The 21130-nt window shown below is 46.4% G+C and overlaps 1 protein-coding gene across 1 annotated transcript in view; it reads right to left on the reverse strand.

Annotated features, from left to right (window-relative positions):
- Positions 1 to 1286: 1286 nt before the first annotated feature.
- The window catches only part of LOC126547169 (synaptogenesis protein syg-2-like), a 113071-nt gene continuing 93227 nt past the window's right edge, over positions 1287 to 21130 (reverse strand). The window contains exons 7-12 of the mRNA XM_072288056.1: positions 13866 to 14168; positions 12537 to 12839; positions 9345 to 9473; positions 9215 to 9248; positions 7337 to 7422; positions 1287 to 6153 (exon numbers count right to left, since the gene is read on the reverse strand). Coding sequence (XP_072144157.1) covers positions 6071 to 6153; positions 7337 to 7422; positions 9215 to 9248; positions 9345 to 9473; positions 12537 to 12839; positions 13866 to 14168 — 938 coding nt within the window. The 3' untranslated portion in view covers positions 1287 to 6070. The remainder of the gene's footprint in view (positions 6154 to 7336; positions 7423 to 9214; positions 9249 to 9344; positions 9474 to 12536; positions 12840 to 13865; positions 14169 to 21130) is intronic.

Raw genomic sequence — 21130 nt, forward strand, 5'->3', positions numbered from 1 at the left:
AGATTTCCTTCGCCATCTCTTATCCCTGTGCGCGCGTTTATCTCTTGTGCACAGCACGCAATAAATGCTTGTTGCAGGTGAGCGCCTTGTCGTCTGTCTTCTAGCTCGTCCCGTCCTTTCGTGCTCCTTCGACTCCGATATTCAGATATATACTACGTAATAGCGCACCTGGCTGGCCATTGCCATCAGTTGTCTCGTAATCATTACAATGGAGAGTTTTAGAATAATGGCCCCAGTCGACGCTATTTATTTGGGGCCCCAAAGAAGTAGCGTCGAAGCCACTGCGAAAACTGCGTTTGGGTGTTGCGTCGGGCATGCCATTTAACTGATTTAGCGGGAGCCCAAAAAGCTGCCCAAAAGCTTTGCGTAAACAAACATGGCGGCACCCATCGAAGCGACGGCTCTAACCTAGCACCAAACTGGGTTCGATTCAAGGTAACGCGTGAAGTTCGCAAGCTAGGAGAAGTGACTGCGGTTATCGCTTTCTCTCGACTAGCGTGTTATGAAGATTGATTTATTAGACACGGCTGATTCCGAATTCGATTATCGATTTCATGGCTCGTAGGCCTAACACGACTTAACTTCACTGGTGAAGGCACGTAAAGTTGGTTACTCAAAACTAAGCACAACTAATTGCTTGCTGCTAATAACCTCTAAATTATAACTAAACGCGAAAACACGAATGTCGAAATCACTCTTATAAAAAAATGGTATATTTTATTTAAATATTTATAATAGTTTTTCTTTGGCACCATAGTGGCGCTACAAGCGCAAGACCACTCTCCGCTAACGCAACATCATATTCATCATTCCTGCGTGCCCCAACGCTAATACCTGCAAAGCGCTTTGGGGCCCCAAACTTTTGCGGGCCCTATTCTGAAACTCTCTAATCGGCATCATGATATGTGGGCTCCGGTACACCACCCAATTAAGAAAAGCAGGCCATATAAAGCTTATCATGAGAACTATGATGTTCTGTTTAAGACTACTGGGTGGTTTATATGTAATAGCAACCCTCAGCCAGCGGGATGTCATTTCTTGTCTAATCGGCAATTATTAAAGTAGTATTGAGTACTCCTGTTATGAGTCCTGCTTACGTGCCGTTTGTCTCTACATAGTATACCGGGAGGCGCATCAGAGCTGATTAAGTGAAAAAAAAATGAGAACGAGAAGATTTGTAAATATTTTTCTGAAGCTCTTTTTTATTAATTTCAATACTAATTATCCCTGCACAGCTGGATTAATCCGAAACCTCACAGTTAGGATATACAGAATTTTGGTGCACGATAAAATTTTTTTTGCTTTTCTTCTTACTAGACTCTCTCTTTCTTTCTTCTTTTCGTTCCCTTTTTCAACTTTGGCTCGAGCTTGATTCATCAAGGTTCGACTGTGTAGATGTTTCATTTGCGGCTCTTGAGTTGTAGTAATAAAGAGAATGAGCATTTTGTTTTTATCAAACCATTTATTAAGAAAATAAACAACCAACTCTTGCTGCTTCCACGCTGCCGCTGTAATAAGATAAGAACATGAGTGTTTGGATAAACGATCGAGTTTCTCGTTTCTTTGTTCACATTTTACGTAGGACAAAGGAGATTTCGTGCAAGGACGGAGTCTGAGTGTTTCTCACGTATGAAAAAATAAAAACCAAGGAAAAGTGGCAGGAGGAACAGTAAACCAGGCTGCTGCTTCTTTCTTTCTTTCTTTCTTTCTTTTTTTTTTTGCGGCAAGCGACGAATAATCCAGAAAAACGGTGATAAACACGTAATTTCGGCAACGCAGAGCAGCACGCGTGCGGTTTCCCTAACAAGGGAATAAACAAATGCGGTGATAAGCTGGTTCTGTTAAGACCCTGAACGACATATACTGTGCTTTACAGTTTCCGTCTCCGCTCGCGCTCAACACACATTGTCTGCTCACAACAGTTAGCACAACAGCAAATAGGCAAACACGAACCCGAGCCTCGAGACATGCTCAAGAAATTTCAACTCAGCCGCAGAGCAAGAACAAAAAGATGCGACTGGTTGGGAAGACCCCTGTTGTATGGTTGTTGCCTGGGAAAGATTGGTGACACAAATAGAGCGACAGTGGTTGAATGGCAGGGAGGGTGATGGGCGACAGAATTAGGCGGTGTGAAGTACCGCTGCAGTTAAACGTTCGTTCCGCGGGCGGTCACGGAAAAATTACACGGTAAAGCCAAGTAGGCTAATACTGATTTGTAGCGATTAACAAAGAACACGTATGCGAGACAGTCGATACCATATTAGGTTCAAGCTTTACACGATCAGTACAACCGGCGAACACTTCGAAGTGGCGCATTAACCATCACCGATGCGCATTTGCGGCCCATTCCATGTTTTGGCTGCATTACGTGCTGCTGTCTCCCCTTACCTCTTGCACAGTGCAGAGTAGCGAACTGGATACCTATCTCGCGGTTAACCTCTCTGCCTTTCACATCTCATATATATATATATATATAGTTCGCGCACATGTGTGAGAGTTCTTCAAGGCGGGCAAGCGTTGCGTAAATGCCGTGGCGGTGCGACCAAACAGACGAATCGGGGCAACACTCAGCTCGACTAAAGTTTCATTGCGGAGATGGAGCCTTGCGCTCTCTGGCGCGAGGAAACCAAAGTGGCAGGACTAAGCAAGTAAGGACACATAGATAATTATTTTTTTTTATTCTATATACCCTCTATCCGTGGCGCCGTCTTTAGCAGTGCTGCAATTCATGCGAATATTCCGCTAAGCAAGCACTCAACACCCGCTAGAATCTGCCAGGCATGTTTTGCGAATGCTCTATAAATCCGCTAATAAAATTTTCAAAGATTACTAAAAGAAATATAAAGCAGGTTTTAATTGGTACGAGTATCCATTATTAAAATAGCGCCACCGATGATGCTGCTGCACACACAGAAGTGCAGACATATACGCTCCGGAATTCGACTGCGTCGACGCGAACGTGATCGCTAAATACTTTACCCAAAATTATCCATGCTTCACCAAAATAAACTTTCCTAGAAGAGCTGTATATGGCTGCCCTTCTAATCGTAACTTTCATATTATCAAAATCAGGCATCGTACAAGCTTGTCTTTCTTTCTTTCTTTCGTTTTCTTTTTCGTTAAAAGTTTCTGCTGAAACAGCATTAAGAATACGCTTAGGCGCTGAAAATATTCATGCAAACATTTGCTTATGAAGTAAAATATAAGCGGAGAGAAAATTTTCGCAACAAAACACACACTAAATCCACTATGTTTAGCAGATAACCCTGTATAAAGGCGACAGTCCAAATCCGTACGTCAGCTGGTCTAGACAAACGCGACTCTCGAATACCCGTTCTACTCCGACCAGAATCGCTGTCCCTCATGAAGAAACGGACATAGACGGAGGTCTGGAAACGCTAAACCCCCCACTGCAACCTCCCAAACAATGCCTCTCCGTCTTGACTATCTCCATTTAATAAAGCAGCTCTGATCGTAAATCAGATACTCCCATATTGAATGCCGAAAATGAATGTCGTAATGTGGATAGATCGCTTTCAGTACCCACCCAACGGCAAAAATACAAATTCGGACACGGGCCCCAAAATCTGCTATAGGAGCCATAAATCAGTGATAAGGCAGAAATGTTGTAGTGTCGCCCAAAAGCACTGATAGCGATAGCAGCGTATTAGACATAAACAGTAAGTAAGGTTCGTACTTTTGTTGGTCATGTAAATTGCAGCAAAGATTCCCTTGCCAATTAAATTGCCAAGCACGCGCAGGCAAACATGATGAGATCTCACTCGATGACCGCGAGCATTCAGTGCCAGAACGCTGCCGTAATGAAGAGGCGTGGCAGCGGGGAGATAAGCTTCGCGGTGCCGCTCACTTCGATGCGTCTCCTAAACTTGAGATTACGCGACCTGGAACACTACGGGAGCGCCAAGACAGAGTGCATAAAGCCACCAGCCATCTCGGTGCACAATCTTTGCACTAGCTGCAGATTGCCTCTATTATAAGGTGCACGGGCTGCCTATGCCTGACTAAGCGCTCAGCCATGGGGAAAGCCATGCGCAGCCGCGGCAGGACTAGAGGAGAAGCGGCGCGCTCTTCTCCCCTAATGCGCTTGATCACGTGCCTTGCAACATTAGGTGCGCCGTAATACAGCTTGCATCAAGCCACCATCCTTACGGGACATCGCGACGTGGACGATGACGACGCAAATTTATTTGGGGTGTCCATATATTTACTATCACAATAAAGCAAAAAGGTGAAGTCAATTCGTAGGAACCAGTAGGCACGCTACTGTGCTAGCTTGTTGCATGGGCAAGATTAGTCACACGCAAATAGAGCCTCCGTCTGCAAACTATCTGTAAATAATCATTGCTTGTTGAATGGATAATAAACTGAAACTGACAGCGCCGTATCACTTCCAGTGCCCGCTGATTGACTAACGCAGAATTGAATACTGCGAAATAAAAGACGCAGATGGTATTCGCGTTATTTGCTGGTCGCATGGTGTCCGAGTGCATTGACAGAATGCCCGCCACTGCAGCGGCATGTGGTGGCGGACTTTACGCCTCACAATACGCAATCGGTCGCTAGTGCAACTCTAGTGAGTGTGAGTCTCATTTCCTTTTTCCACTCATCGCAACGACATTGAAACAACCAGTTACTAATATACCAAAAAAACGGAACGAGTCTACGAAACCTTACTGCACCCAGGCAAGCAGCTTTCGTAAATCACATGGACAGAGGTTTGGACAGCGCGGCAACCAGATAATCACCCTGGAAGCACTTTCGGCCAAATGATGCTGGCTGAGCAATTAAAAACTGCTACGTAATTAGTTGCAGCAACATCTACATAGTTATACAAACCTTAGAGGATTTTTTTAAGCATTCGCATAGGATAACGATGAAAACCTGAGATAACAAAAATACTCAACAACATAGGCAAGCTTTCCCTAGTATATATACGCGACTTCTCCCACCAGCGTTCAGTATCCACGGCTCACTCTGCACACTGTCCGCAAAATAGCACAGACACGAAAGAAATGAAAAACTCCCACACTTGCCGAAACATTAACTTCATTTCGCCAGCGAAAGTGCGTGCTCGAGTGAGACGACCACGAGCCATAGTCGCGGGTCCATCGAGGTAATTTCTAGGTGGGCGCTTTTGGCCGATTACGGCGATGCATTGCAGTGATGATGCGCCGAGAACGCTCCGCTGTCCCCATGTAGGGTAGCTGCGAGTGGGTCACACATTTGCGTCCAAAACGCGCTTTACCACTGGCACACTAGCTGTCCGCGATTGGCCACTGCACTCCTTTCCCAAATGTCTGGCGAAAGCGCTTTCTCCCTGCTCATTCGGCTCAAACGAAGCTCCAGCCTGGATCTGCCTGCTAACACCCCTAGCTGCTCGGATCATGCTCACGTTTTACTGCAACGATTAAACAGAATACGAGAGCTACAATGACGACAATAACGATTAATTAAAAGAAGGATTTGGGGAGAGAGGGATTGAGGACTATTTCCGATGGCCGCTTCGCTCCAACCAGCTGACATAGCTGTAATGTCCGCTCACTTTCCCGCACCCTAGTACTTCTTTCATCTTCTTTGACTTCACTAATGAAGCGTTCGATCGCTCCTCAAGGCGAGGCAGTGTGTCTTTTGATTCCACGTCCAGGATATTTACACTATTTACATAATGTCTGTATTGAACGCCGGTAAACTTTTCAGTGATGAATGGCTGTCGGAGTATTTAGGGCAGCAGCTCACTCGGTGCAATCACAAGTGGGAAGGTGTGTGTGTGTCTGCATGTGTGTGAAGTAAGTGGCTCGTGGCCGTTGGAGAAACAAGCTCGGTGTGCACAGACGTGAGCGTTTCGCGTGCACGCAGAGGAGACCGCGTGTGTCACGCAGTGCGCCCACTCGGAACGGCGCCGAGCCTTGGCGGGCGTAGGCGCCTCGCTGGGACGGCGAGCACACTCCAGCGCCGCCCTGCCGCGAGGACTTGGACCGCGTTGGCGCAGCAGTACTTTGTTGAGCAAGCGCCACTCTTGGTTCCTCTCCTTTGGCGGCCACGCCGACCCCTAGCAGACGTCCCGCGCGGGGCACAGTGCACGGCCGTCCGCTCTGGGACTTGAGCTTTCCGCGAAGCTTCCCCTCTTAAAGGCTGCGAAAAAAAAAAAGGATAGAAAAAGAACGCTAGAAAAATTCAATCAATGGACAAGTGCACGGTCATATATCCTTGGTTTTGCAGTGAAATTATTGCTCCGACAACGGTTGGAATAGTGCAATTTCTTATTGGAATCGATGACAAATATTCGACAAGAACGAGCTCCGATTATTGAAACCAATATTGAATATTTTCTAATTTCTAAACAAAGGGAAGTGTAAAGAGTCTGTACCGGGTGCTCGAGGCACAAAAAAAAATTGAAAAATAAAATCTGGTTTATTCCCATTATATGATGTCTGTATGAAATGCCGTTCGCATACTCAGTCCGCTCAACTGAGTAGCTTGTAAATGAGAAAGAGCTGCTTTCACTTACGTGGTGCACTATGACGATGATAGTAATGAATCAACGGAGCAGCGTGTCACCACGTGCTCGCAAGATGCTACGTTCGTTGCAGGAGATACGCGTAATACTAAGATGCCACACATATGTATCAAAAGGATGAAAACATGGTGAGAATAGCCAAATAATAAGTTGCGTTGCCTCAAGCGAGGCTGCAAATTCGCACATAGGCTGGCTAAAATGCCGAAAGAGAGGCATTCTTAATGAATAACTGTAATTATTGAGCACAAGTTATCTGCCCCCTGCGTTCGCTCGGGAACCAGTGCCTCTACGCAACAACCACGGCTCTCCTGCAGCATAGTCGTTCGGGAGAGTGCTCCCTTCCATCGGTCTCTTTCCTTCGTGTCTCCAATAGGCGCTGTTACGCCTGATAGGGAAGCTAATGTTACGGAAGCTAATAGTACACGATTACGAATCGTCAATTCAGGAATCAAATTAAAATCTAACGGCCAAGACTGTTCCATTCGTATTCGAAATGTTGAATATTCGCACATCGCTACTTGGACATTGAGCCCCAGTGCGTGTATGCAAGCGCGTGTGTGTATGTATAGCTTCTGTGCGTCTACCACCGTCGATGGATAAAACGGAAAGGTCTTGTGACCAAACAACAGAACCATAGGTGTGTTGAATTCTTAAAAAAAAAATCTTAAACTAAAACGTGTGTACACGAACATGATAAGGTTATATCTCGGAAGTTTTATTAACCCATTATGCCTCTCACGTAGCACAAAACTCGATGTAATCTGCTTCGTTTAACGAAAAAGTTCCAGTTGTACTCACACGTCATCGCCGTTACAAAGGCTTCTTCGGGAAATATACCAGGCTCACTTCTAAGCTCCACTCCCTGTGAAAGCTGGATCCAGTGGCTAGAGTACAGGAAGGCAAAGAAACGAGGACATTGACCGTTTAGAAAAACAAGAATGTGAAATTTTATCAGGAGAAACGAATGACAGTAACAAGCATTTTCGCTGGATATTGACAAATTGAAAAATGGCACGACATTTGAACAGTGTCTTCTAACTATTTGACCGAATCTTATGTGGAGCCTTAAGAGTACGACCACACACTTACTGAGAATGTTAACCTTTAAAGAGTTTTGCAAAGGGAGCTGTACAGACTGTGTTGCTCATGCAAATAATTACTGCGCTAGGTGGATAAGATATGCATATGTGAATGTCTCTCACGTTACAATCAACAAAAGTCGATGATGAACGTTCTAGTTACGGTCTTTACAACTTCCCTTGCAGCAAGGCAAACCTATTTTGTGGAATTCCCCCGATCAAGCGCTCCATTCTAAATACCGTGCGGCCCTCGCTCGCTTCATTAAGCAGACCGATGCAGCAACGACACCACAAAATCCGACCATCTGCTCCAGTCGATGCAGGATACCTGCGCTGTTTCTTTTAGGTGGTCCGTCCACAAGACAAATTCTACTGTGGGACGCCCGAATACAGCGTCAATTGCTATCCGCCTACCTATGCGCTGAAGCTCTCGAGGCCTGGAAGCCGTAGAGTTTCATACAATACTTACGAGAGGGATCTGTAGCGCTAGTGTCTACGGCAGCTGCAAGCGGGGCGGTTCAGCCAGCATGGGAATGATGGGAAGTGCATGGATTTGCCTAAACGTCGTCCTTCTGGCTTCGAACAGCTTCGTGACTGATCATTTAAAAAAGTCAACTACGTTATAAATAATTACGTAAACATTAATAGAATTGTCCGACGACAAAGTTTGAACACAGGATCTCTAGCAAAGAAACCTGATCTTGGAACTATTACGCCATGTACGCATGAACAAGCTTAACCATTGAAATTAGCAGCGATTATGTGTGTTCACACAGAGTCTTATTGCTTTCTACATTTTAAAAGAAAGCATAGATTGCTTTGACATTTAGACCAACGAAAGAAGATAAAGCATAATAACCGAAGCCACAAGCACATCTCAAGTCAGAAGCATGAAGATGAGCGAATTCCATCAACTGACCATATTTCCCATGGTGGCTGAACGACGTGCAGCACCAGAGTTGCTTCTAGTAATTATTTTGGGAAACTCTATGCTAAAAACAGCTGAGGGACATAATCTCTTTTCAAGTTGGTTCTTGTTACTGACTGGTATGCGAAGAAGTGAAAAACGATTTTCTTTTCCTAAATTACACTTTTAGGTGCCGAAAGGAACATATTCATGCATACGTAGACAAAGAAATCTTCTCCTCATGTGTTGTGTATGATTAAACGGCTCTATTGTTTTTTTTTCATAAGCACGGAGATAAAGATGCGACACCGTGTAGTGAATTGCCACATTTGACGCTTCATCCTAGCTTTTCGTGTCATTTCGGGGTATTGAAAACGCAATTCATGGCTGCTTTGCGTCATATGTGACGACACAAATGCCTATGCCAAATAATGCCAATTTTTTCAAAACCTGGTCGCATGAATATGTTTCAACCATTTGCGCATATTTCCGCATGCATCCCACGTCATATCTGTGTTGAATATGCCACGTAATTTATTCCCAGTTAATTTCGCAAAGGTTCGCGGCAATATGCAATATAATGTATATGGAGCGTCCAGATACATGAGCGTTCGCGCTCAACCAGTTGTCAGCACGCAGCTGTCAAGGCAAACAAATATTAATTAAAGGCAAAATTAAATGAAAGCTTACTGCTTCTCTTGCGTAACAGGCTTCTCCTCCGCTGCTGAAAAAGGAACCATCAATAAGTATACGTGAAAAAAAAAAAGCCAGCACGTGGAACAATAAAAACCTAAAGCGAAGAAACAGTCTCCACCCGTACCTCTGGGCTCAGCCGGCTTCCTGCGGTATCTCAGTGCAATCACCACGATGAAAGGCAGTAGAACAAACACCAGACCAGTGGCCACTAGCAGAAGCAGCAGCAGGTTCGTGCTGATCGCCCACCGTTTTCCTGTGCAGAAACACGCGACATGCGGTGATTGTACGAGTACGACACGCCACACTGCAGCACTGGTGATTCCACTTTGTACTTCTACACCGGCAAAAAATCGAGTATGCCTATCCTCGCAGCTAATAGCTGCGTTGAACAGAGCCGGTGTAATGTAATGCGTCATTTATTAACCTGACATGGCGAAAACGAGCGTAGTATTAAAATAAAGAAGAGGAGATAGGAGATTAAAGGGCAAGAGAAGCACCTCAACTGGTTCCAAGTCTAAATATGGTAGCCCTGTAGGCTTCTCATTTACGCAGATACATTTCAGCGCATACATTAAAGCTTACAACTTTTTCTACCAATACATATGCCATCTTTGCAAAGCCTTGTTTTACAAAAATGCAGAGCCGTTCTTATACAACGAAGCTCGAAAGTAAACATTCCGTGAATAGGGCACTATTATTTACGCGTCTCAAACAACAGCCAAACTTAAAGACACAGAGAACAAGAACTAGCGCGTTAGCATGCTTGCAAACTTTTCTGAACAAAAAACAATTTTTCTAATATTAGATGTCATGCATGCGAAAGCGACCAGTGTTTTGAATCGAGCTACAACTGCCCACGTTCCTTTCACGGCGTAATGCTGGAAGGACCTCAACATTCTCCCTTGTCGTGGCGCGCACCATTCTGCGTGCAAGCGCTTCGCTAATCTTTTCCACCTTACACAATCTCGAGCCAAAGCAACACGGGAGCCGCTGTACAGAAGGAACGCTTTCATCTGTTCGCCCGAAAGGGCACGGCGGCGCAAGTTATTCCTGCCTTTCCTCGGATTAAACAAGGCCACCACGAGAAATTTCATGATGCAGCGCTTCCCTGCAAGCATGTCCACCCGAATTAGTGCTCAGCGCTTGCCCCGCAGCGCAGCTCGAGGAAGTGTCGCAGCGTTGGGGCCGCTCTCCGCCCTCGCCGCCGCAGCGCTTCTGGACAAACGCGCTCACCATGCGACGGCTGCCCGAGTACGCGCACGCAGCAAAGCGCTCTTATGTCGAGCCGCGGACACGTGGTTCTTGAAAAAGACGACTCGGGACGGTTTGTGGCGGCCACCGACTGGTGCAAAATGCAAATGACGCGCGCAGTGAGCGGTATTGTCTCAGCAATGCGTCAGCATGTGTGCAACAGTAGAGAAAGGGGCATAGGGCGCTCTCCTTTTCAACTTTACAGAACAAGGTAGCTGTGCCGGAAAAGAAAAAAAAAACGCAAAAAGCAAATTAAGTTTGCTATCAAGCCAACAAATATGTTCCCGAACTCAAAGCACGTTCCAAATTCGGGTGTGAATTTCGCTACGTCAGATATCAAGTGGATTGACGCAGAGATTGCGAGCAATTTCTTGTATTCTTGCTTTTGTTCTGCAGCACGCTTAGTATAGAACCATGAAAATGCTAATCGATTTGTAATCTAACCAGAAAAGGCGAAACTTTGCTCAGTCCAGGCGTATGCAAAAAACAGCTGGCAATGCCAACAGACCACTCAGTGTTTAGCACAGCATCCTCTTTGCAGCAGCTTTTTGTACATTAACACACGATCCGTCACGGTTGAAGTTACGAAAACAAAGATTCATCGCAGAAAGATGAATGCTCTGGCTGCGTTTGTCTTTGTCATTCTCCCTTAACAAGGAACCATGATCACTTCATAAATGGCACCCGCCGTGGTTGCTCAGTGGCTATGGTGTTAGGCTGCTGAGCACGAGGTCGCGGAATCGAATCGCGGCCACGGCGGCCGCATTTCGATGGGGGCGAAATGCGAAAACACCCGTGTACCTAGATTTAGGTGCACGTTAAAGAACTCCAGCTGGTCAAAATTTCCGGAGTCCTCCTTTACGGCGTGCCTCATAATCAGAAAGTGGTTTTGGCACGTAAAACCCCATAATTTTTTTCATAAATGGCTGAAGTGATCTAAGAGAAGGAGTACGTCGGAGATTGCTGGGGGCAGCTCGTGCAAAAAGTTTGAACCACAGAATCTCAAGACTTGGCAAGGCTAAACAGAGACGCAAGTTTCTTAATGGAGTGCATATCCTTCATCAGTGTCGGAAGCACCTTTGATCAACAGCTTGACATGGGGGTAGAGCCTCATGCAGTTGTGGACGTACTGCACAGTTCCCGCGATGTTTCTCAAGGGATCAAATACACTTATTGAGTACAACACAACAAAGTGTGCCCTAAAGTCTGCACTACCGGCTTTGTCCGCCATCACGACTATCTGGTGCCTCTTCTTGCAAAGAACTGTAGCGTACAAAGCGCTTGTGAACACAGACTCCGGGGCGTATCTTGTAAAATTTTTTTTTTTCATTTTCATTCTACTCGCTTTTACAGTCGGGCGCTTCGTGGGACGAATAATATATTAAAAGAAAAATAGAAGCTGAATAGAAGAAATCTTATGAAATACATTCCTGGGCCCGTAGTCACAAGGAACATTTCTTACGCTGAAACTGTTTGTAAGAACACACACCTGCCGATCGTCATGTCGGACATATTATTAGCGAAGGCGGCCAACCATTGGTAGAGAGCATGCACTCAACGAAAAACTTTTAAATTCGGCACCTGATCTCATTTTATTCCTTAACTGAAGAAGACACCCTGTGGATGTTACATTTGTGTTACGTAAGAGAGATAGAGAGAAAGAAATTGCGAGCGACTACTGAAGGGAGTATAAGGAAGGAGAAAGGGAAAAGATTAACGCTGGCACACGCGTCAGGACGAGCGCGAAGAAAAGTCGCGTTTCTTCAGACATCTCTGTTTTCTTTGAGATGCGGAGTACTGCCTTTAAAGCACGCATTGTGAGTGCCCGTGAGAGCCAGAATACCAGAACTTTGCGCTCACAGCAGATGGCTGTGCAACTTGTCGAGTTTGGTAGACAGAATGTCTATCCAGCTCTCTACACAGAAAACCGACGCGTCCGCAGACGAGATGCGATATGTGGCTAAGCACCTCACGTAGCGCTGGCGGCCGTGCCAGCGAGCAGAAAATCGCGCCTGTAGCGAGCGTCGCGCCTTCGTGCAGCAAACCTTCAGCAGCCCCCTTTTACCTCTCTCCGAGTATCCCTGGGCCGCGTTGGCGAGCACAGTGGCGCTGAGTTTTAGCGGCGCCGAACGCTCGTTGCCCCCGATGGCGTAAACGAGTAGCGTGCACTGGCTTCCCACGGGTAGGGCATCCACCCAGAAGGACGGGGACACCGAGCTCAGGTTCGCCACCAGCCGACGTCCCCGTTCGCGCACTTCCAGCTGGTAGAGCACGCCCGGCTGGTGTGGTGCCGGCGCGGTGCACTCGACGCGCAGCGAGCCCGCCACCTGGCGCACCACGCTGCAGTTCTGCGGGGCATGGGGCGGACCTGCACGCCAGCGAGTCCGGTCGGCGAATGTTGCAGGCTCTATATTGCACGCAACATACAACAGCGCGAGACGAAGTTGGCGCTATTATCGCACACCTGCCGAGTGAAAGCGCTTTACAATTACTGCTGCTACTAATATTAGGCCATTCTTCATGGCCAAATTTGTGGTCATATTTTTTTTTTGTTGAGTTTGGTTCGCTGTTTAAACTGTTTAGTCAGTACGGTGTTTCTTTGTTTTATATTGATGAGTACATTTCTGTAGGCCCCTAAAACCACAGAAAAAATTATCTGTCATGTGAGAGCATTTATTATTATTATTTTTTTTAGAAATTCGTTTTCGGCGCAGAAGAAGTCCCACGCTTCTTTCTGTTTCTGCTGCTGATGTTACTTACCGAGTGTTCTGTGCACGATGAGATTAAATAAGGCCAAGCAGTGACCCTAGAGAGTCCTAAGGAAACCTTGTCGCAGTTACTAAGCACTTTAAGTATGGGACTATCTTCTCGCTTAAATCCTTTCGAGGATAGTAGTGCGTGACATGGGATTCACGGCGCTTCATTGGGGCGACACCCATAAGTTGACAATGCACTCGAGAACTATGCGACACGCGTGAGATTGTGCTAGAGTATTAGGCTGCTGTGCTCAGAACTATGCCAACTGGAAATAATGCTTATCGGAAGTGCGCAATGGCTTTTCACGCACTTGCTTCAGCTCCGTTATAGCTCGGTGATGCGCAGTCAAAGTGATATTCTCTACCGACGAAAAAAAAATCGCCAAAGCACAATGGACGAGAAAGAAACACCATACAAGCGCAGACTGGCAACTAAAGTTTATTGTCAGAAACAAAATTTATGCCATGGCACAAAACACACGTAAAAGCTTAAACATTAGCGGCTAAATAATGAATTTCTAGTTTATGCAGCATTCAGTACACCTGCGATATTCCCTAAAGTGATGGATCGATAAATACGGCTCCCCAGAACTGCCGCAGCTGCAGTAGACACAGTCACCGACGAGCGTGCGTCTTACCAGATGGCAAGATCTCAGACAGGCAGGGCTCTGGGGCAGGGCCCATAGCGTTGCGTGCCCAGCAGCTGATGATGCCGTAGTCTGATTCGTTCTCGGGCGCGTAGAGCAGCAGGCTGCTGGCCAGGCCGTCGGCGCCAGAGGCGGACGCCCAGGCCAGCTCGCGGCGCGGCCCCGATGAGGCGTTCAGCGACCACTGGAACGTCACGTTGGCCGGTTCGGCGCGTACCGAGCACTGGATGCGCACCTCGTCGTTCTTAGCCGCCCGATGGACACTGCGCTGCTTCGAAGCACATACGGGGGCATCTGGCGAAAACGAAAGGGAGGCAAAGCGCGCGTCAACAGCGGCTCATCGTGGAATAACGTCACTGGTTACGGTATGGCTATAGACATATAACGAGGCACACAGGCTCATTCGCTTCATTGGGACGTCTTGTTGTAGCTATAGTAGGATACAGCTTTAGAAAAAAGGGGAGGTCCCGCCAATATGACCGAAGCGCGATAGCCGATTGCCTCCGCGACTAATATAATCCCACTCAAGGAATCGTGCTTCTGAAACGCACAATTCTCGGTATAAATAAGGACTTTTGTATTTTAATGACTGATTTAGTAGAGCTCTCATGTGCTACAGCACTTATGCGTGACTGTGCCACAGCACGCGTTCTACAGCTTGCGCACGCGATGAGCACTGGTAGAAAGCAATCGATCGACGGTGCTACACAACGCTCGAAAACCGCCGTTACACGATCGGCTATCTCACTGCTGACAACGATCGTTCACGCTAAGTTGACGGCGACAAATCTATGCGTTGGAGGCTTCTTTTGCAAATATTTTCTGTTGAGACGCTCGTAGGTTTGTTTCATGCGCGCACGCGTTTCTCATTTCTCCTGAGAATGGTTTTGCTCCATCACTTCACCCCGTCCGACGAAAAACGAAGCGACACAGTACACGAACACACCCGCCGCTGACAGTAGGCACCAGACTTCGGCTAACTTTTCTCGTCGTAACTTCACTCGGGAGCGAAATAACAAAAAAACATGGAACAAACACGCAGGACGTGTGTTTGCTGCGGTCACCGCGGGATCCTGTTTTCAGGCAAAGCGTAGCGCAGCGTCTGCGATGCTCGCTGCAATGTTTCTTCGCCGGATCACGGCTTAGAATAAACGCACGCGGCACAAATGCCGCATCGTAAGCTCGCAGTAATATTTCCGGCATGATAGACAATCCAAAACAATTTGGGAATTCACTGTGACGAGGGGTTGACGCGCACAGCTGACGCGACTTGGCCCAGTTCGAAGCCCGGGCGGCCATCTTCTGCGACGGCGGGGTCACCGGCCGTCCGGCTCATGACGTCGGTCCAGAGTGGGCGCCTATTGGTGGATGCTCGTGTGCATCCGCCTCGGAGGAGTAAACACCCCCTTTTTTCTAAAGTTGTACCCGACTATAGATGATATTAAACGTGTTTACAAAAAAAAAAAAAAAGCTGCCTTTCTGGCGCTCTCGCCAGAACTCTAATGGAAATACGCAGAACAGTCATAGTACGTCGCAGGAAACATTAAATATGCGCCGTTTTCAGTGCTACAAGCTCGAACGACCCTTTTCGAAGGTTCCTTTTTTTTTCGCGTCCATATAGTTATATTTACAGTCGTTCCCTTCTTTATTCATATCCACATTTTCTTAACATTGTAAACGCGCTGTCGTTGTTTAGTGGCTATGGTGTTGGGCTGCTATGAACGAGGTCGCGGGATTGAATCCCGGCCACGGCGACCGCATTTCAATGTGGGCGAAATGCGAAAACATCCATGTGCTCAGATTTTGGTGCACGTTAAAGAACCCCACGGGGTCCAAATTTCCGGAGTCTCCCACTACGGCGTGCCTCATAATCAGATCGTGGTTTCGGCACGTAAAACCCCACAGTTTAATTAATTTAGCATTGCAACATTAATTTAAGGTCGAACAACTATGGCACTTGTGTACTGAGCGTGCGAGAGGCATCCAAATTGATCGACCTGGAGGGTCAGAGCAAACAGTCAGTGGTGATTACACGCTAGCTTGCTGCCTGTGCCCTGACAGTGTTTTTACAGCGAATCTGCTAAGACTACTATAACCATTCATAAGCGTGCAGAGAAAGGCAATCGCAGAAGGTACGTGCAAAGCAAGCGTGCGCATCCAGCGCATGAAAACTAAACGCATGATTTCGATGAACTTCGCGCGAATACGGGAGAGTATTGTGTGCTAGATGGAATTGAAATTTTCCAAAATTGTAGGTTCATTCACATCGTAAGAAATTATCTGTTCTTTATATATATATTGCCGTAATAAAAATGTGGAAGATTAAAACAGTCACTATAATTGACCGTAGAGCAGGAGTGGGTGAAAGAAACTTTTATTTATAATAAGGTGGGGCATCTTCCTCATAGGGTGAACTCCTTAGTTCAGGGCCCCATTAATTCGTACCACTCCGTGTGCCTGATGGATCAGCCATCGCTGCTCTTGCGGATTTTAGCTGGTCAGGGCAGTCTCCAAGGAGGAAATTGTGAGTGAACTTGTGGGTAGCCCGGAGGGTGTGGGCATACCCAGGCGCAGTGATATGTACAGTGGACTTTCCTCCCCCGACGGAAGAGTAGGCGGTATATTCTATGGGGTGGAAGAGGTGAAGAGTAAAGAGACAGGGAAATGAATCAGTTTGTACAGTTGTCGCCGCGTGATGGCATCTTCTCGGTTAAGGTAATGGTGTGGTCTGGGGACGCGTAACCTTTCAGGGGAGTTTAGTGGTTCTGTTGGCAGGTCGTCTGATTTGGGCAGCTTTTCCAATGTTGCCCAGTTAGCGAGCTATTGAGATATCACATTAGCACGTTCTTTACCATTTAGAGAGGCGTGTCCAAGTGCCCAGACCATAAGCACCATGTGTAATGCGGAGGGATGTAGTGAATTTAGAATACGGCGTGTGCAGAATGTTACCATTCTATTTGCTAGTCCTGCAGGCAGTTTGTAAATCAGTGACTGTGATGGGTTCATCCGATGCCGGTATGGTTGTTCCTCCACCTTGTCGCTTTGAGTTGAGTTGAGTTGAGTTGAGTGGTTGTAGGCTACTGGTGGGATTAGCCTTGCAGTAGCTGCCGGCAATTGCTCCACCGTAGCGACACTTAAAATGCATAAATCACATAAATCAGACACAGACCTCACAACTACACATAGTCACTCCTAAGGTCACCATGTGGAGGCCAAATCCGTGTCCTGCAGGTAATTTAAAAGAAGGCGAGAAACCTCCTTCCTACACAACTGGTTCCCGCGCGGGAAAACAATGTCCTGAGGAGAGCTGTGAGGAATTCCTGTCTTCTTGAGCGATCCGAATAACACACTCCTTTCCGCGTTATACAGAGTACAGCAAATAAGGTAATGTTCTATGTCACCGCACACACCACACATTGGACATAATGGAGACAACGCCAGGCCAGTCTTATACATCCACCCAGGGGTACGAGCAGAGCCCGTGCGAATGCGGAGCAGTAATGTGGCTTGGTTTCTTTTGAGGCCCTTGGTCACACATGGCTTATGAGGAGAGCTCCACAAAGAACTGAAATGGCACAACACCGCTTCTCTGAAGAGTCTCTTGTCCTCTTGAGGCACTTTTCTCAATGGGTTCCCAGACAGCGCTCTATGGGCGAGGCTGTCCGCCATGTCGTTGCCTATGATACCTATGTGCGAGGGCACCCATTGGAATCGTATGGAGAAGTCTTTGATATGGAGATTGTGCACCGAGCGTAGGGAGCTTAGACATAAAGCATCAGTAGGGAACCCATGCTCTAACCTTTGAAGGGCGGATTTCGAATCTGTAAGAATGACAACAGGTTGAGGCGTACAAAACAGTAGCTTCGTTAGAGCTGCCTCAATGGCAACGCTTTCGGCCGTTGTGGAGGACACGACTGCAGTGAAGCGAACCGACCAATCATACTTCAAAGAGGAAATGTGAAAAGCAGCTTTTCGAAACGTATGGAGAAGCCTTTGATATGGAGATCCTTGTCACTGTGCACTGTGTTAGTACTGCAAGTTAGTAATGCAAGTACGCGTGACCGAAGATCGCAAACCATCTGTGTTATCTAGCGCGACTAGACACATGTCACGTCTTTTTATCGGCACCGGGTCACATGGCTGCATAAGACCGGTGTGTCCCACCTGCCGTCGCCAAGGGCTCGAGCCAGGGCTTGTGCTTTTGCCTGTCTACAGCTTTTATGGCGTTCAGCGTACATATTCCGGGAAATTGGGGTCACCTCATTTTAGTACTTTTGGGAGTTCACAGATTCTGTTCACTTACTGCATTAAGACCTCATGCACAAATTCAGGCTCATACAGCCCCCGACCTCAACTGCATACTGTCGCCCCGCTTATGCATACTGTCACCGTTCTCATTTCTGTTCTTTAATATTCAGATGGCCTGGCTGCCACAGTTGCTGCACCTCTTCAACGCCTTTGCGAGATTCCTTAAAGCCGCGTTTACGAAATCCCTTCTTGGAATAAGACTCTACAGCTGAATCTGAGCTTCGCAAGACCAGAACTTCTTGAGAGCTCTCCACAGAGTGCATTCCCATTTTTATCCGATATCAGTAAGACAATTTTAAACGAGCCACGGCAGCGCCGGTGCGGCTTATAATGGGAGGTATGGTAGATAACAACGATAAAAACACTGATGAGGTAAAGTAAGCGAGTTGTAAGTGCCAATGGCTACAGGAACATCAAAACGATGACGCCCTGCGACATTTCGTAAACGTGCCCTATTGTGCAAGTGATAAATGTTGAGGTGGAACTAACAAACCTGTGAATTGATACTTTCAATCATATACACTTGTAGCAGGTCTGTTGGAGACACTCTACTCCAATTCTTACTGATGCGAACTGGACACCACCTAGGGTGACATCCAGCAATCTGCACTAGAAGATTTGTATAAGTAGCAGGTCTCGATCTGGGCTGGGATAGCAGGATTATTCTATTACAATTATTTTCCTTTTTAGAGCCCCGTTAGTGCTCTGAGTGGCGCTCCGGCAACATTGTGACCACAATCGTCCGTTCTTGAACGGTGAATAATACGAAAGGAATATAATCGTCTGAAAGAAATTGTTATAATATACCGGCCCATTATTATGCTAATAAATGCGTACCTACTTCAAACTGTAGGTGTTTATTTTACTTAAAAGTTAGAACTACTTGCGTAGGGCCTCATTTACTCAATGGCACTACCACTCGTGAGGTAGGACGTGGGAAGAAATGACTTTTGTTAGAATTATATTACATTCAGAGACTTTACATGCCAAAACTATGATTACATTTTGAGGCACGCCGTAGTGGGGACGCCAGATTAATTTTGACCACCTGAGATTCCTCACCGTGCACCCGGCGCATGTTTTACGTGTTTTCTGCATTTCTAGGATTTTTGATGACGAGCGTGGACACCCCTCTCGTAAAGCAGGCAAGATAGTGCTTGCAAGGCCACGGTCAGCACGCAAATGATGCTGTATTTAAATGCTGCTCTCATCTAAAAGCAAAAGTTTTATTGACTGTCACTCTTTAAAGACGCTGAATTATTTCTGCGACAACCCCGCCTGCCCTCACCGCCAAGCCTTTGGTCCCATTCAGTGATCGATTTTTTTTATATTATTTGTTTTATCATTTGTGAACTTGAACGCCCTCCGCCACTTTTATCCACAATTGGTCAAACCGGCCATTTGTTCTCCTCCTCTCTTATCCTGCGACCAAGAATTGCCAACTATTTTTTTTTTGCTTCTCAAACACGGATAAATATGCTGTCTCATCACCTAGTAGACTTTGCAATTTGAAACGCAACCAGAAATTCGCAGCACCGTAGCATCACAAAGCAACTGATGGGAGAGTAGGATATTGGCCACGGATCAGCGGGGTCACATATTGCTGCTACCTGTTAGAGACGGCAGCGGTGGCCCAGGAACCCTCAAGTCAATTACTTTTCATGTAATCTGCAAGTGTTATGTAATCGGCCAGGTCTGAATACCTCGCATGGACGGCGACCTCCGCAGGCAAATCTAGCCCTCTGCCGTTTCGCGGTTTCAGAAATAACTAGAAGTGAAAGTGAAGTCGGAGCTGAGTAATTGGATAGAACGCTCGTGGCAGGTGTTCTTCGCTGGACAAGTTTTGTTTTGACGTATATTAAATAAGCTTACAGGGTAGAACGTCAAGATAGCTTACTTCTTTCTTAACGTGGCGCTGGTGTTCAAAGGTTACATGCCTTTCCTAATAAGCCGCCATTTTTCAGCCAATATTAGGGTGACGCATGGCTTGCTTTGTAGGTCTAGAGAAACCAGTAATGCTCATATAGGCTTCCCGAGCTAGAAGAATAAATCAGCTTAATAGAAGATGGAAAAGATGGAAAACAAACAGAAAAAAAATATTCGACGAAGCCCTCAGCTTTGCTTAGGTTCATTTGCACTCGTTGGTTCCGTTCAATGGCCTTGGCATGATTTATTCCAACTAAGAACGAAGACATAGCGATATTGTTTTGCGGACGTGTTCAATCACCCACTTACCAAGCTGCCGATATTGTAAGTAAAGTGCGGGGCGGGCACGCAAGCCGGCCTAATAAGACGGGGCTTTCAAATATAATGTAATATTCGAATCAAGTTGAACCAGAATGTACAGACTTCGAATACAAAATGCAATAACCATTTTTTATTTATTTGTATAAGCATGAAAGATGCTGAAGAAAAAGATAAAAATGTTTGATACATGTCGTTGAATACACGGAGTGCCCTTTCCATGTACACCGATATGTATATGAGAAACGAGCAAAAGGCAATCAAATATAACAAAACCGAAGCAAATGAAAATCACAATTTAATGCACGTGCTTCCGGCAAATACATGCTAATATACAATTGAGAGCATACGTTCTCGCTGTCGTAAAACAAAATCACGAAGTGTATAACTACAACAATATCGTTCTATTTAATGATGCAAACATGCGGTCGACCGAGCAAGGGTCGCTCAGGGCTGTCAATGCAGTCTTTCTTACTGCGACAGAAGGGCCCCTTTCATAAATTTGTCTAGCACAACCCCTCGTCTCTTTTCTGGTCATCCTCATCACGGAAGTTTTCTCGACTCCACGTTTTCAGCGGCAGATTACTCATCGTCTCCCCATCCTCATCATCTAGGGATCTTCACGTATACCTAATAGTGGCCGCGCGTTTGTAAAGACAGTATAGCTTGTCCGAACATACATATAATGGCCTTCGGTAAGGTTG

Source organism: Dermacentor andersoni, chromosome 1 (assembly GCF_023375885.2).
Source record: "Dermacentor andersoni chromosome 1, qqDerAnde1_hic_scaffold, whole genome shotgun sequence".
In the NCBI taxonomy this organism is placed as follows: Eukaryota; Metazoa; Arthropoda; class Arachnida; order Ixodida; family Ixodidae; genus Dermacentor; species Dermacentor andersoni.